We start from the raw sequence: 18,261 nt of genomic DNA, 5'->3' as shown, positions 1-18,261 counted from the left end.
CAGAACATAACTCCATCACTGAAGAAAGTAAATTCTAGGCATATTGATCACGAGATGACAGTGCTTAAGATTTTAAAAAGTTAACAGGCTTGTGCTTGCTAGTTTTCTCTCACAGGCTTGAGTCTTTTGGGAGAAGGAACCTCAATTGAGAATATAACCTTACCAGATTGGCCTGTGGGCAAGCCTGTAGTGTATTTTCTTGATGATTGATGTGGGAGGGCCCAGCTTACTGTGGCACTCCATCCCTTAACGGGGGTCTAGGAAGCAATGAACAAACCATGGGGTACAAGCCAGCAAGCAGCATTCCTCCATGGCTTTCGCTTCAGTTCTTGGCTCAAGGTTCTTGCCTTGACTTCTCTGGATGATGGTCTGCAAGCTGTAAGATGAAATACACCACACCCCAACCCCAACTTGTTTGGCCATGGTATTTTATCACAGCAATAGAAACCCCAAGACAGGACTTGATTACCTTTCCTTTATTATAGGTGGCATCTATGAAAAAATAAAAACAAACAAAAATATCAGCTGTACCCCCTTTACCTCACTCACACTTTGGAGGTGACCTAAGTTGGTTGTTTGCTAGCATGTGTGAGGACTGTGAACTTCTGTTCATAACAGAGGGAGCTAAATTCGCTGTGGAATATTCATACCATGTTTGGTTTAAAAATAAACACAAATAACCCGCATCCCTTCATTGACCCTCTAAGTTTTGGCTGTCTTCACTGAAAAACATCCTTTTAATTTTATTCTGAAAACAACATGGAGAATGACTTTCTTTCAAAACAAGTTTACTCATGAAGAGAAACACATGTTCCAAGGACAAACAACATTCCAGTGTCCAGCTTAAGGCTACTTGATTTCTGCAGGATGACATCATACTTCAGCTACTGAACGTGTCTTCGCTTCACTCATATTGTTTCTTCTCCAATTCTATATTTTTTCAAAGAAGACTTAGTTTTCATGCAATTAATTAGAGAACATATTTAAAATTCAGTTACTCCCCAGATCATTAATAATGTGTAAGAATAACTAAGAGTTATATACCAGTATAATTTTTAAAATAAAACTTGACTAGTAGATTTTAAAATTTACTCCTAAAGCATAACTACATAAAATGTGCATGTACAAAGACTTGTAGGTATGGCAGTTTAATTTTCTTTGCAAACTTGAATGGATTTAGAATCCCTATGAGAGCACATATGACTGTGTCCAGGATGGTATTTCCAGAGAGGTGTAAATGGGAAGGGAAGACCCACCCTGAATGTGGGCAGCTCTGCCCGTGGATGCAGCTGTGGATGAAATAAAAAGAGCAAAGTCAACGGAGGGCTGTGGACCACCTCTCTCCTGTCTGCAGACTGCAGAGCCACCAGCACCTCAGTTCCTGCTTCCATGGCTCCCCCTCCATGATGTTCCTGCAGTCCATGTACCACAATAAAACCTTTTTGAAGGTGCCTTTCTCAGACATTGCATCACAGCAACGAGTAACTAATGTGATGGCTAAGTCTGGATACAGGCTTTCTAAATAAAACATAAAACTGTGATTACCTCAGTGTCATATTTCATGGGATAAAGAGATGAGATCATGCGTGTGCACATGCACACACACACACATGCTCTCTCTCTCTCTCTCTCTCTCTCTCTCTCTCTCTCACACACACACACACACACACACACACACACACACAGACCAACTAGGAATATTACCACATATGTGATGACACTTCAAATTAGTAATGAAAGAATGACCCAGTTACTGAACAATAGCCTTAAAACAACAACATTCACATTTGAAAAAAGTCCTAACTCACAATGAACATGTATGTAACTACAGTGACAGATATTCCCAGTGACTTACCACCCACTTCTTTCTTGCTTATGTGAATCAAGTTCTGCAGGCAGCTGGATATGGCTAGATATAGTGGTGGTGGGGGAAGCTTTTCTATGTCACCATTGAGAGACCCTGATAAATACAATTTCACCACCTTTAAACTCTAGTTTGCAAGATTGCCCATGATAGCAGTATCTAATGGATACAGGGAAGATTTCCTCTAATGTTCTGTGAGACAGGTAAAAGAGACATAATCCTTTTTACCCATATGCCATTGGAATTCCATATTCTTTCAAGGAAGCTGGGCGGGGAAATGCAATTTAACCAGGTGCCAAAATGGGGTGAAAAGTCAATGAACATTTAATCAATGGACATTCATATTCTACTATATTATCTCTTGCTATTAAATACCCTACCATATCTTGAATATAATGAATCCTTCCTCATGAGAGCCAATTCCAAATCCCACCCTGTTACTGCACTTGCTCTAAGTGGGAGCTCTGTGAGTCATGAGTGATTCTACCAGCCCTAGAGATGGTTCCTTGAGGTACAGTGACCCTTGCCCAAAGAACACAACTTACAGAAACCTCTCTACTGCTACTAGCCCTAACATACTACAGTGACCACAGAGAGGTGTTTTAAAAAGCAAGAACTGCCGTCTAGTAGAGATAATAAGGGAGATGGAGAAGGCTCACATCTGAGGTAATCGTACCCCTTGAATGGGCATTTTGAAGTTCTCTGCTCTGAAAAGGGCATTTCTTTGACTTCAGTTTGCTTTTAGAAAAGAACTACCTCTCTGTTGCTCTTCTTGGGCTACTTTCTGCTATGCCATTCATGCTCTTGGGGGTTCTTCTTTGTTCACTACCATCATAGGTCACACATGAAATCTATGATGAGGACTGTACCCTTCCTTGGAGACTACACAATCTTTGGTCACATACTTCTTCATTCTTACAATTACAGTGGCACAGACATATTTATAATAGGCAATTCAAAAGCTGCTAAGGTTGACTCTTACAATGTTTCTGGAATTACAAACAATTCAGTACAAAGATAGGTGTTTGATTACCTATGCAAGTAGTATCCTCCCAAGGTTCTTTCCTAATTCCAGATCTCAAGTCTGCTATTTCCCCACTTTGTCTCCATATTTCAAGGCTGACCTATTTAGGAGGTAATACTATACCTTTCCTTGTATCTATACTGGAGCACAAAGTTTCAACTTAACTTAATGTTTGGAACTAAAAATATTGAGTTTTCCTTCCTTTTTGTGCCTGTTTTATCTGCAAACTAGCAAATCATTAATATAGCTCAGTTCTGTCTCTTTTAAAATACATTTCTTTGATAAAAAACAAAAACAACATTCACTGAACATCCTAAGTTCCTACCTTCACCCTGAGACAACTGGTTAGTAGCCATGCGGTCCAATGTCCCAGTAATCAAATATGACCTCTTTAATAATTGTCATATAACACGAATCTCCCATTCTTCATGCTTGAATAGTAAGTCTAATCTTGACTGTGCTATGTATTTGGAAGTCTCCTCATCCTCCTCACATGAATACCCTACTTCCAGCACCATATTCTGCATCAGAATAGGCTACATGCACTATCTTTTAATTGAATTTCTCTTTAGCTTAACACAATAGTATTTTAACACTCAAGTCTGGGCGACTTACTTAGAGAAAAGCCCCTCACAGTTCTTTCAAAGGACAGTTGTTCCTTAGAGATGGGGGGGCGGGGAATCCAACCATGGGATCAAAGAAAATAAAAAAGTTTTGTGGGCAAGAACTGAAGGTATTGACATGATTTTCCTCCTCAGTCCGTTTATGACATGTAATTAAGTTACATGACTCAAACCTAATAGGAGGCTGAGTTGCTATGCTTTTGAGGATAGTTTGGACTTCAGAGAAAGACCCAGTCTCAAACAAAACAAAACAAACACAACCCAATATACACAAATGAAATTCATTCTCTCTCTCTCTCTCTCTCTCTCTCTCTCTCTCTCTCTCTCTCTCTCTCTCTCTCTCTCCTCTCTCTCTCTCATCTATCTATCTTTTCCCACCACACACATACACACACATGCCCAACAAAGGCATGCACACACAGAGAATGAACTAAGAAATGTAGATTAGTTGAGTACTATTATAATTAGTTTGATTAAGTAGCTTGCTAACCTTCCAGAATGCAGAGGGATAAATTCCAGATGGATTAGGAATACACATTTCAACATGAGGCTATTAAAGTACTAGAGGAATAGCAGGGTTATTTGGGGATATCATAAACTTTACATGGCATGAGAATTTTCATGGCTGAGTGGAGGAATGAGATGCTGGAACAGAACCAAGTAATTCTTATTACTCACAGTAAAAACAAGACACTCAGCATGAATATGATGCCTATGCCAGCTCCCCAGAGGATTTCAGTCCTCAAGAGTACCCCGAGTCTCAATGTTTCACTAGAAAGACTCGAAGGACTCAGGAAAAGCTGTTGTAACTGTTGAATGTTTTGTGATTTATCACCACAACCACCACCACCATCATCATCATCATCACAATGATAGGATATGGATTAAAATTAGAACAGAGAAGAGGGGCATGGCTTGCCATTCAAAAGACAGGTGCAGGCTTCTAGGCATCCTTTCTCAGTGGAGCCATGGCCACACATTCCGTGTAATGACATCACAAGTATGAAATGTTAGTCTGAGAAGTTCATCTGATCCCACAGACTAGGGCTTTCTTTTTGCTTCCTTCCTTCCTTCCTTCCTCCCTCCCTCCTTTCCTTCCTCTTTCCATCCTCCCTCCTTCCCTGCTTCCTTTCTAAATTGGGACTCTGTCACATAGGTGCACACTGCCAGCCTGACTAACCTCAGCAATTCATGCTTCAGCCTTCTAGAGAAAAACATAAATCCTTTTTCTATCAGTAACTCATTGATCACATTATTAACTTGTAATACAAATTAATCTCCTAGGAAGCAGACAAGAGGTCCTAAATAGAGGTTGTTCTCAGGTTGTGCTTACTTCTCCTTACAATGATAGATTAAAATGAAAGCATGCTCACCTGACCCTTGGTGTCTTAGGTTTTTATTGGGTTAATTTTCCAACCCCCCCCCCCCCATACATTTTCATGTACCTTTGCTACTTAGCCTGTTTCTCCAAGGTACACAGATACTCATAAATCACTTTGCTAAACACACTATCTGATCAAGCAAGTATTAGATGGCCCAAGTTCTTACACATACAAACAATTCTTTTCAGGCAGGAATGTTAGTTCAGAACTTGCTTCCCAAAAGGACCAGTCTGGAAGATAGTCGAATCTTGGGAATGTGCAAAGTTTGGGTAACCCAAGCCTAATGGTGACCTTTCCTATACGCCTATATTGTCCAGTCCCACAGAGGAAACACAATGAACCATTGTAGACTCTTGGACATGCAGTGGATTGTACTAGAGGATGGGAACATTTTGTGCTAGGAAAATATTATCCACCCCTCAGGACTGGTCAGCATAAATACAGCTTGAGAAATGAACATGGTAAAAAGTTAACTGGTCCAGGCATTCTTAGAATGCTGAACAAGCTGGTAGGGATGCTCAAGGCTTATGACAGATTTCTTTTTTTTTTCCCACACTGGGTGGGTTCTCTTAAGCAGACAGGAAGGTTGTAGAGACTTAGTAACTTGTTTATATATAAAACAAGTTATGTCTATAACATAAATGAGGTGGTACCAATGAAACTGGGACATAGAACATAGGAAGCTGAGATTAGAAAAATATGAATGGATAAATTAAAAAATGAACTTTGCTTGACTTCATCAGAGAAGTGAGGTAGGTGGTGGGAGAAACAGATCTAGTGAAGTACAGCCATCTTCTAGGAGTCACAGGCTATGGTCTGGCTTGCTTCTAACAGTGTAGAAGATAAGGTTGCTCTAGAGCAGCGATAACCTGTGGGTCACGACCCCTTGGCAAACCTCTATCTCCAAAAATATTTACATTATGATTCATACCACTAGCAAAATTAGTTATTAAGAAATATTAGAGATAAGAGACAATCTCCAGACTGACTTTCAATTGAACAAATTTGTTCATGGATACTTACTTTACCTGGTGTTTGGACTAAGTAGGCCAAGAGGTGACACAAAATGGAAACTGGAGTATTTTGTGGCTAACCCAAGCATGTTGAAAACCAAGGAGGCTGGATGAACTATGCATCGCAAAACTGGTACCAAATGGTGGGTAGACTAGCTGCCCATCATTTCCAAAAAGCCAAGACTGGTTGGTGGTTATTATCTACTACACCAATGCACGGAATGTGACATACAGGGACAGATAACTGATCCAAGAGGAGGTTTCATTCAGTTAGCATGTACTCATGGTTCACCCAAGCTATGGTAAGAATACCTCATCTTTCTTTATGGCTGATTAATATCTCACTGCATGTGAGGATCATCTTTTATTTGTTTAGAAATTTTGGTTGTGTAGCTATTATTTGCACTATGAATGTTCACGTTGAAGTTTTGATGTGGATGTTTTCCTAGTCTTTGGGAAATATAGCTGTGAACTCCAGTTACATAAAAATCCCATTTTTTGTTTGTTTTTTTAATGTGTATACAAAGCATGAATGGGTGAAAAAGACTTGTATGTCCAGTGAGATCAGAAATGGGTGTCAAAGCCCTTGGAGCTGGAGTTACAGGTCTTTGGCAGGATGCCAAACTTCTCTTGGGTGCTGGGATTTCTGGTCCCCATAATCACATAGCAAGTGCTCTTAACCTTTGAGCCATCTCTCAAGCTCAAGTTTTATTTCCTATTCTCCAAACTGCATAATCTCAACTGACATAGGAGCCCTTCTCAATTTAACTTGGTAATTGCACTTTCTAACTTCAGAATTTTCTCTTGAGTTAGCCCAACCTCATTTTCAATCTTCCTACTTCAGTGTTGAGTGCCACAACACAGGCAGGTACATAATACCTTTCTTCATAATTCCTAATTCATTATCTGTGGTTTTAGGCTAGACTATGTTTTCTCGTCTTTTTAATGTCCTGTAGGTAGGAATATATTTAATTTAGCTTACTCAGGGTCTTTGTTAAGTTTAACATCTGCCCTTCAATTTCTACTTATTGCCACTTTCTGCCTCCTTGTGCATTGGGCCACACTTTGTATATATCTCATTTTATTGAAAACTTGACACAATAAAATACTTGTAAAATCAGTCCCCAATGCCTGTTTAAGGCTGGTGATAGTTTCTGAATTATTCTTGTGAAGTTGAGTTCTTTAGCTGTATAAGGCCATTGCAGTCTGCTTCATGTAGCTTAGTGTTGTGCTAACTTGATATATTCCCTTAAACGCCTGAAGCAGTATTTGTTGAGCATCTGCCCAGACATGCTTTCATCACTTACCCACTGGGGTGTGATCTCCCCTGGTGAGAGTTGAGTGTTGCAGCTTGGTCCTGCGTCCCAATGTGCAGACATTACCTTCTTCAGATTTCCCTCTAGGCTTTGGTTAGTGTACTATTTACCTCAATAGATGTCTACTCTCTATGGCAGCCTTAATGTCAAATTGCCTGTTTCTGAAGAGCTAGCTTAGGGGAAAATGTTATCAAGCTAAGCAAGCTCTCACTTCCACCAAACAAAGGCAAGTGGGCGATTTCCAGTGAATAACCATCCAGTTAGGCAATTCTTAGGAATGTCCCTGTAGATGTGCAAGCTCATTTCCAGTGGCTGCCAGGCTGGTCTTCACTGTGATAATGGGTTTTGTCAAGGCTACCATGGGTCTATAGTAGGGGATAGGCAAATTAAGTTGTGACAACCATCACTGTTTTATCAAGAATTGGTATTTCTGACACAAACAATCCCCAGATTACTGCAAGCCTGATTAACTCCAGAGTTCAGAGAAAGTTGGTTGCAGGAACTTGGACAGGGGCTTTAAGTTTAAAGACCACATGCCTGCATGTTAGAGAAAAAGAGCCACACCAGCACTAAGTGGCTGACTTTGCTGTCTGCAGAGGGGTCAGCTAACACTGAGACCACTCTTGGGCCAAGATATTACAGAATATAGGTATGTCTCCCCCCAGAACAGTCCGAGGTATGATAATGTCAAGAGAACTTGTGAGGCTAATATTGACGAGGAAGGATCTAGAAAGATCTGCAGATGGGTTCCCTCAAAAACCTGGTAGGCGAGTCTATGCAATGTGAAGGAGCTCACACAGGCCCAGGCAGTTTGTGATCCTAACAACAGGAAGACTTGAAATCAGGTTGTGGTACTAGAACAATATTATAGTAAGGTGATAAGAGCCATAAACCACGGTTTTTCAACTTTTGAATCATAACATTTCAGGCTCAAAAAACAGAAATTTTACCGCTAGACAAGAGTTCAGTATAATGTCTAGACTATACCTGATAGCTGTAGTACCTTTCATGTAATAACCTCAACATCTCCAGACAGTAAGAGCAGTCATCAGTAACTGAGAAGTCCTACCCTATACCAGCAGCTGGTCTATCTGGAGTCACCGCAGCAAAGCAGGAGGAAACCAGGGTCTAACATAAGTTCACTGCTGTAAAGTCTGCATGTAACAAACTAGCAGTAGCTGTAAAAGTTGGCTTCTAACTCTTCGGTGGACCATCTCTCACTCCTAGCTGAAGACACACACTCTTAGGCAGACTTGCAAATCTGTTAAGAGCACTCTCAACTTTAGTTTGGGTAAGTCTGAGGTACAAACATTTTTCTTTGTGTGTGTGTGTGCGCGCGCGCGCGCACGCGTGTATGGAATGATGTACAGACTGAAGAAAAAAAACCCCACAGCTACAACACAATTTGAATTCCATTGTTCTAGCTACTCATATTCCTAAGCTTGTAAAATAGAACCTGGACTTGGACTTGGTAGCTCATGCTTGCAGGCTAAGTGCAAGGCCTTACCTTCTTCTCATAGCTCTAACATGAAGGCAACATGGAATTCAGTAAGCCTTCTTTAACCAATGACCTTCCATGTCTTCCACAGCAGTAATAGGGCAAATGATTAAAGACCTTACAAAATGTCCTCTTCCTTTAGAGGACTGTATGAAGTAGACAGACAGTTCTTTAGAAGTCACAGCTCCTCTACTCAGCCAGTTCAATCCCTCCTCCTTCTAGAATTTGTCCTTCCAGTTAACCACTGAGGACTCTTTACAAACATTTCAATGCAAGGTGTGGTAGAACACCTGCCTTCCCAGCACTGGGGAAAGTAAAATCCAAAGCTAGCCTGAGCCACACAACAAGCTCCTCAGTGATAGCACATGCAGAGGACCTAGGATGCATAGGTTCAATTCTCAGTACTGTGCCCCCCAAAAGCAGTATGTGGCTAAAAGAACTAGGTATCATGCATTTCTTTCCTGTAGCACCAACATTTTGTATCCAGTACCTGCTCCATTAACACAAAGTGGACAGAAGAAACTAGGATTCTAGATAACCAATGATTATTCTTCATTTAACGGAAATACTTACTGCAGAGGTATACAGAACTCAATTTTTGGTTACTATACATATACAACTTGCTTAAATGCTACACAGATAAGATCATAAGTAACTACAAGTATGAAAAATTAGTATTTAATTTATATTATCACTATATCTACAATGAAAATTACCATGTTTTGCTTATAAAAATAACTTCTAACAAATATATTTTTGAGTAGTCATGATTCATTTTTCCACTATTATTTTAAGTATCTTTACATTTTTTGACATTATTGTGTGTGAGTATGTGTATACACACGCATGTGCCACACTGTGCACGTGCAAAGAACAAGTTTTGTGAGCTGGTTCTGTCTTTCCACCATGGGAATCTCAGGGGTCAAACTCAGGTCATGAGGCAGGAAGTGAACCATCTCTTCAGCCCTGTTTTCGCCTTATTTTCAAGGCAAAAGGCAAAGTTGAACTAGTGAAATATATTTCATAATCATGGATGATAAATACCTAAGATTCTGTAATTGCTAAATTATCTTATATAAGAAATAATTTGGGGCAAACACTCTTATGAAACAAATTCAGAGATCTGTAAATTATGTAAACATATCCCAAACTCACACAAAAAAGGAAAAACAAGCAATATATTTTATAACTCTTTTAAAGAGACTTATTTAAATAATAGGTTAAAAAATAAAAATAACAAAACTTTTGACAGAAAGCTCAGAAAGGCAGTAAGCAATCAATCATCAAATGTGATTTTCTTCCCCTGAAAGACAGTGATTTTGGACTGCTGCTCTTTCCGCCTCCTGCTAGCTTCCCATGAAGGATGCAGAGGAGCAGGCTCATGCTGCTTCCCACTCTCAAACCGTCTTCCTGCACTCTTTGTAAACTGACTCCTGATTGGAGGTTCATCTTCTGGAAAATCTGGGAAGAGAAAGCAAAAATTACAACTACATATTCCCGAACAGGACAGATCTCATCTCTTTACACTAATTACTAAAGAAGAATCTCATTTTACTTAGACAAAACATGCCATAATTTAAAGCTGATACTCAACAGAAAACAGCTTCATGGTAAAAACTTCCACAAGGAGTTATTTTGGAGCTAATCCTGAAAGCAGATTCTTACTGAGTGAGTCTATCTTTCTTACAGTAACATCAAGAGAGTAAGCAGTTCTGCTAACAGGAGACAAAACAAGCCAAAAGGAACCCATTAAGAAAATGGATTACTATAATTTAACCACTTAAAAAAAAAAAAAAAGTAAAGAAAGAAATGATCTTGATAATGATATGGCACTGCATTTCCACGGTGTGGGTACACTTCAGTAATATTATTAGGAGATGACAATTTCCATCCTCTCATTGTGGCAAAGGATTGCTTGTTAGTCTGAGCAGTCATTAGTACACACCTGGAGCTTTATTCTTCAGGGCCTGTTCTCTGGAATCCCTAAAAAGAAAAACAGAAAAAGACAATAGCATTAGGAGCTACAAGACAAACAAAACATTCTGATGACAGAGTGGATGATAAAGCTCACCTTTAGGATGCATTGCATCCACTTGCTCACTCCACCAACAGCCAAAAACACCCCCCCCCCCACACACACATACTCCCCCCCCCCCACATATACACACCTCCCTTTCCACTCACACAGAGACTTCTGCTAAAATAGAAATCAATCCATTTTCACTGTCTTGTACTTGGACACCGTCTACATAAAAAACTTCAAACATTTTCTCAAGGGGAGAATGATTTACACATAATGAAAATTAATGCTGGGGGTTGTTTATTTAGCTCAGTGGTAGATCGCTTGCCTTGCAAACGCAAGGCCCTGGGTTTGGTCCTCAGCTCTGGGGGAAAAAAAAAAATTAATGCCTACATTTTTGGTGCAGAAACACGAAAAAAATCTAGAAACCTTTTGGGTACACTAAGTTAGATAGGTAAATATTTTAATTACTCTCAAGGTTTTAAAGTTGTTTGAAGTTCTTTTCTATGCCAGGTTTAGAAAAAATATTTACATTGTATTATTTTATTAAAGAGTATCTTTAACCAATAAATTCACAGAAAAAAAAGGGTCATTATTGATGGTCACAGCCTCTACATAAAAATGCATCAGTATTCTCAATCAGCTAAAAATGATAAATGAAATGAAACTTTATAGCAGACCAGCTGTGAAAAGTGGCTATCAGCAGAGACAAAGAGCAGTATTCCAATAAATCAGTCTGGAGAAAGGCAGCCTCGTGCACTGAAACATGGAAGGAAGCATGTTTGGAATGGTAGTAGGTTATCACACATGTATCAGAAAATTCTGTTTATCAAGACAGACATGAAACTTTTTAAAGCTTTTCATAAAAACGATCTCTATTTTAGAACCCTGATAATGGAAAGAACAAAACCTAAATTACCCCAATGTATCACTTGGCTGGAATGGATTTCTCGTGAAGCTGGGCAGTGTGTCACTACTGTGTGTATATTCCACTTGCTACCCATTATGAAGACGGAGAGAGAGCACCAGGCCAAAACCCAGTGTGGCTGACACAAAGCAGGTTTATGAGGAGTTTCTCTCATACTGTGAAGATAGGCAACCACTTCATACAGTAAACAAATGAACTCAATCACTTCAGAATAAAACACGCCCTTACCTTCTGGAGCTTTTAAGTCCAGACAAAGAGTGAAAAAACACAGATTCTAACTTCCTGGCCTCTGGAGTCAGCTTGTGTTTATCATTTCTTACACCCCAACTGTTTTCAAGTGTATTTGTTTTAGGTGACATCTTTGGGAGGGGCTTCTGGTCCTTGGCCGAGGACCGGAAACTAGGATCCTTCTTTCGTGTCCGTTTCACTTTCCCAATGAAGAAGTCGTCAGCACTGTCGCTGTCCTGCTCGGACACGGACGACTGTTTGTAGAACCTCTCCTCGGTGCTATCGTCGAAGTACTCCTTTTCCTCCTCACTTAACTCCTCCTCACTGCCACTGTCCCCGCCAAGTGTGCTCTCACGCTCTCCTCTCTTTGTGCTTTTGGCTGAGGCTTTCTGGTTTGAGCCAGCAGGTGCCTTCTGGTGTTCAGAGGTAACCACAGCATCCTCTCCTGAAGGCCTCCCAGGAGAACATGGAGTGGCCACTGCTTTGGGTCCATCTTCTACCTTGGCCACTTTTTCTTTTGAATCACTGACTGCTTTCTTTGCTGCTGTTTTGGCATCTTTTTCTCTTTGCTCACTGACAACAGTTCTCTCATGATGCTGTAACTGCCTTGCATCATCTTTTGAACCCAGAGTATCCTTACACTGGCTTTCTTCTGAAGTATCCTTTGATGACTCAGCCTCAGGAGCATTCTGCCTTGCATCTTTGAAGGCTTGCACAGCAGCTGCAAGGAAGATAGCACAAGACTTGTTTCAGCATTGGTACATACAAAGTGTCATTGTCCCCACACAGTACTGCTTCAGCTATGTGGAAACATTTAAGAGGACAACTGGAATCTACAGTATGTTTGTAACAGGAGTCTGAGGTCACAAAGAAAGCTTTTCATTACTTAAACACCAAATTCATAAGGCCCATTAGGAGACAGCCATCTTAAACTGCAAGATGAAAAGAAAATTATTTTTTTCATATCTTTGAATTACGAAGAATAATAAAAATGTCATTGAAAACAATAAAATGACAACATTAATTTTTGTGTTAATGCCACTCAATTAGTTTTTAGGCATAAAAGTAAGTGGCATTTAGTCTTTGACAAAGTACTTAATTTCATAAATATTATTTTATAAAAGATATATAAAATTATGTGACATAGTATGAGCTGTATTAATATTTAAAACATCAAATATTCAACATAATTATGTATATATTTTATATAATTTTTACATATAATACACATTAAAATTTATAAAAAAATACCAATTTAATCTTTTTATATCAAACATCTTTCATACTTGCAGACACAAGCCCACAGTTATATAAAGATATTTAAAATAAATGAAACCATTCTCCAAAATCATATACCTAAATGCATTTAGTTAGCATACTGACTACTTGTCATTTAACTCATACCTTTTAGCACATCTATTTTTTTCTTCAGAAGAGGGTGACCTGCTAACCTGGCAATTGCTCTTTCAGTTGCGGTTGAATTTGGCTGCAATTTGAAAGCAATAAATATAGAGCATCAGTATTAACCTGGCACTATTAGAAACGATTAAATTGAAATCTATCAATCTTTCGTATTTATTAGTTAGGTCACAGAATTTGCAAATATTCTCCCTTGATAGGTCACTTATGTAATCTAAAGACAAAGATCACACTGATAAAAACATAACTGATCTTGAGTAATTAAAATAATGTTACCATTTAAGTCTATAAAAACTCAGAACTGTGCTAGATATCAGAGGTTATAAATTTAAAAAAAGAACCATAGCTTCTACTATCAAAGAGCTTAAGTGTCTAAGAAAATGAAGTTAATAAAAAAGACTCAATTATTGTATTAGTGTTAAGCTAAGTTATGATGACAGTAATGTTTAAAGTCTCATTTAATGAAGATATGGAATAATGTTCTCTCTTCTTATTTTGAATGTCTTCTATCTTTGGTGTATGCTCAGAATGTAAGAAGTACCTAGCTCATTCCCAACACTTCACAAATACTTGATGACTAGACAGGAACATAGAATTCTGCAGCACTTACTGTGTTTACAAATGAAGACATGCACAACACAAGCTACTTTTTTGCACACCCATGGGGCCAACCTCCTTCATACAGGGCTCTAGCTCCACCCGGGATCGGACTGATCTGCACCGGCACATTTAACAGAGACTTTATAGTGCCTCTCAAGCCCGTTTTCTCCTACAGCCATTTCCATGTCCTCATGTCTAGTTCCCTTCTAGGTGCTCAAAGACTCTGCAGCTTTTTTTTTCTGTCACACACTTCAGGACACCTTACAGTTTAATTTGAATAAAAATAGTGCCAGGACAGATTATTCCTAAGAAGGTAAAATTTAACAATTCAAACATTAATTTTATTCCCAAGAAAGCAAACTTAACATCTCAAACTTCTAAAACATTTATTAAGATTTTCCTTAGACAATGCTTCACTTAAATTTTAAAATTCAAATTCAAATATTAACAAAAGGCTATAGGCCAAGAGCTTTTTTCTACAATCTACACTCAATTTCAAGATCATTTAATTTAGCTATGTAGGAACAAACTGGAACTCAAACTGAATTTGGTCTACTATGTCCCCACAAGTTTTTCTCTAATTCACACATCATTTGTGACTTAACCGCAAATTATTTCTGCACTAAATTGTTTGAAGTCTACTTTAAATCTTTTTAGAAGGAAAAGAAATAAAAACGTTAGTAAAACAATCAAATCCGGGGCAAAGACTTGTGAGCAGTGGCAGGCACAGGCTCATTCTCGCGGCTGCTCTGCCTTTGTACCGGCGGCATGTGTTCAGTGCAGGAACTCAAAGAACGAACACCCCTGCAGGCCTGCCCTCCTCTCTACTGCCTGTCTACATTTACTGACTGACTGTTGTGACTCTAGTTTACAAATAACTAGTCCAAAGCTGAAGTGATAAACTTCATCTGAGAGACAATGTCACAGGACACACAAAAGGAGCAGACCCCGGGATGCATCTACTGAGCAGAGACTCAGGGTTCTACCATCTCGGCAGTGTGGAGAGCTGCATGCAAAGCCTTCCCAGGGCTGGGCTGGATGAAGGAAACCACAGCTTTCCTCACTGAAAACGGACACAATGTTTGCCAGGGAAAATGCTCAGGAAACTGTGGTTTTTCACACACCTCCAGTTTCTTCCATTTCAAATAAATTAAACAAAAAGTGGAAAACACCCTGATCTTTTAATGGAACAATTTTATTTTGGCATTTAGGTATTTATTATCAACACAAAGGCATTTGTTATTCAATTTTCAAAAGAATTCTTTAAATATACTCTGGATGAAAATAAATGTCTAAAAGAGAAAGCTTCCTTATGCACAGAACAACTTCTTTGAAATGTTAGTTAAACAAGTCATAAACCCACTGAGAGAGCAAGAATCTGAGTATTAATACTTGTAATAATAAATTGGGCTTAAGTTCAACTCTATATTTTATCTAAAGAAATAAACCAACAAGTTACTATTGTCAATGCTCAGCTCTCACCTAAAGAGAGTAAGAGAGTTTATTCTAGATTTAACTGACCATGGCCCAAGAACACAGATTTAGGTTACTCCAAATTCCATATTCCAATATGGAAGCAGTTTCATGACATTTTATAGTTTTACAGAACAAAGAAAGTCATAAATCAAGGCAGGTTTAAAATACAACGGTGGGAACATCAGAAATGTGGTTACAGCACGAGAGGGGAAGCTTTCCTATAGGCCTAAGAAGCTATCCAATCACAGTCTCAGCTTTTGGTTTGTGGAAATTAGCGGTGAGCTAAGTTAATGGGTTCCAAAGTTTTGTATCTATTAGTCCCAGGATGTTAGTTCTGACACAGAGAAGGGAAAGCAATTATTCATTCAGGGGGCTATGGAGCTTGCGAGATAAGGTAATTAGTCTCTGGGTCTGTGACATTCCAAGCTCTCCAAACCACTCTAGTTTTATTCCATCACTTTCTGAAGACACAGCTTATTTCCTGGAATTCTCCTTTAAATTAATGTAAAACTTTATAGAAGATTAAGCAAAATAGTTCATTTGGCTGATCAAATGACCTGTGGTAAAAGCCTATATAACTGGGAGATAACAAAACATTTTAAAGTATCTGAAATAGTTTTTTTGGCTGATGAAATGAACTGTGGTAGAACCCTGCACAATACTTTGGATATAAGAAAACATTTTAAATATCAATTACATTACATCTGAACACAACTATGATTGCTAATTTAAATCCTGAAAATAGACAAATGAAGTGTTTCCACTGGAGAGAAAAATAGCAGAATTAATTTTACACACTTTGGGTGTATATAGAGTTGTGTAGAAATAAGGGCTGGCGGTTGTGGCGCACGCCTTTAATCCCAGCACTTGGGAGGCAGAGCCAGGAGGATCTCTTTGAGTTCGAGGCCAGCTTGACCTACAGAGTGAGACCCAGGACAGGCACCAAAACTACACAGAGAAACCCTGTCTCGAAAAAAACCAACCAACCAACCAACCAAACAGAAATGAAATAAGGCTTACCACAAACTACTTGACAGCACAGGTAAATGTGATAGATGGTTGGGACTACATGGTAATTTTAACCATTCATGCTACTCTTCAAAAATTGTTAAAAGTGGTAGTTTAGTTTTTAGCCAGGGACATTTTTTTCTGCTTGAAAGGGGGGAGCTCATCAATACTCAACCTGTCAGATCTGCATTGAGGGGCTAGTGTTTATCTTCAGTTAGCTAACATTAAACCTAAGTTATATAGTCCTTAGGTCCTAATTTCAGAAGTGGACTAACCTCTAAACGTACTTACTACTCCTGATATATCTCAAATATGAAATTTCTTCCTGTATCAGGTGCTTGCCTGGTCCCTGTTAGTAGCTGTTTCAGGAGGCTAAGGATCCTTTGGGAAGTAAGGCATATTGGCCCCATCAAGGGAGGGCTTGCAGTTACAGTTCTGCCCGCGTCCACATTGTTTCTGCTTCTGCATCCATCAGAACGAAAGCAAGCCTCGCAGGAAGCCATTGCCATGGATGAAGTAACCCTTGCTCCCATGCCGCCTACATCATGAACACAGACGTTATAATGGAATGCTGGAGTCTGGCGGAGGCAGTGGCAGCGGCCTTCTCCCTTTCAGACACTACGATGCTACTGAGGCCCTGTGTGAGGCCCTGGCTAACAGACTCCTGTGTCCAGATCTCTAACAGTGGAATGTGCAACAAAGGAGGCGTTAGTGACCGACCAGACAGCTCCTCACACCTGCCCGATTCTGGCCTGGGAAACATCTAAGAACCTGGCTCTAGGCTTGTGCTGTGAAATCACTCCATCCTCAGAAAATGAGACTCCTCCTCCTGACACATGGGTCCTGAATTCTCATAAGAGACCCTGCCATGCTACCTATCTGATGCCAGGGTCTGCACTCTCCTCAGAGACTGCATCATGTTGTTGTATATCTGCCTATCTATGCTATTATACTCTCGTAATAAACTCTATACCTCCAACAATCCATCTCAGTGTACAATAGCGCCTTAATTTGTGAGCCCAAATAAATTCTGATTCTGTAAGTATGTTCTTCAATAGACATGCAAAAAGAAATAAATACATTCCAAACATAGATTGTTTTTATGTCCTTAGTGAACATACAATATAGCATATGAAAAACAATTATAAAAAAGAAATGAATGGAGGGGCTGGAGAGATGGCTCAGCTGTTAAGAACATTGGCTGTTCTTCTAGAGGACCTGGGTTCAATTCCTAGCACCCACATGGCAGGCAGCTCACAACTGTCTGTGATTCTAATTCTGGGGACATGCAGGCAAAAGCAATAAAGCACATAAAAGTAAGTAAATAAAAAAAGTCTCTTAAAAATTAAATAATGGAAAGACAAGAAGTAGAAATTGATGTTTAACATTAGATACTTAACATGCATTTCAAGTAGGCAGAGGAGAAGACAAATCTTTCAACAAAAGAACAACAACAACAAAATGCTCCTGTTAACACTGCAAAGCTACTGGGCATTAATGACAGGAAGAGATGAATTCTGGGTTACCCTGAGTACCAAAAAGTAAAAGAAAAACAAACAAAAAAACCCAAAACCTACACTTTTAGTAGTGATGTAAGTTAGTTTCTTAACATACTTTCCACTGCTTCATGTATTTAGCTATTAAAATTTGGTAGTAGAGATGGAAAAGAGGGAGCAGGCCAAAAGACTTTGGAGGTGAATGCCAGGAGATAACTACAGAATATTAAGAGGCAAGGTAAGGTGTTCCATATTGGTACCTCATCTTTACCACAGACATACCTTTTTGCAAGTTTTTTCAAAGTTGATATCATCATCAAGAGCGGATTTAGTTATGACATCAGGTTTCAATTCCTGTAAAAGAAA

The 18,261-nt window shown here is 39.2% G+C and overlaps 1 protein-coding gene across 1 annotated transcript in view; it reads right to left on the bottom strand.

Annotated features, from left to right (window-relative positions):
• Nucleotides 1-9,248: 9,248 nt before the first annotated feature.
• Srfbp1 (serum response factor binding protein 1) overlaps nt 9,249-18,261 on the bottom strand; it is a 28,091-nt gene continuing 19,078 nt past the window's right edge. Inside the window, exons 4-8 of the mRNA XM_036204858.1 lie at nt 18,178-18,249; nt 13,301-13,382; nt 11,897-12,617; nt 10,666-10,703; nt 9,249-10,181 (exon numbers count right to left, since the gene is read on the bottom strand). Of these exons, the coding sequence (XP_036060751.1) occupies nt 9,997-10,181; nt 10,666-10,703; nt 11,897-12,617; nt 13,301-13,382; nt 18,178-18,249 (1,098 nt within the window). The 3' untranslated portion in view covers nt 9,249-9,996. The remainder of the gene's footprint in view (nt 10,182-10,665; nt 10,704-11,896; nt 12,618-13,300; nt 13,383-18,177; nt 18,250-18,261) is intronic.

Source organism: Onychomys torridus, chromosome 13 (genome assembly GCF_903995425.1).
Source record: "Onychomys torridus chromosome 13, mOncTor1.1, whole genome shotgun sequence".
Lineage (NCBI taxonomy): Eukaryota > Metazoa > Chordata > Mammalia > Rodentia > Cricetidae > Onychomys > Onychomys torridus.
Note: the sequence above shows the minus strand (reverse complement) of the source record. Positions and strands in the feature narration are given on the sequence as shown.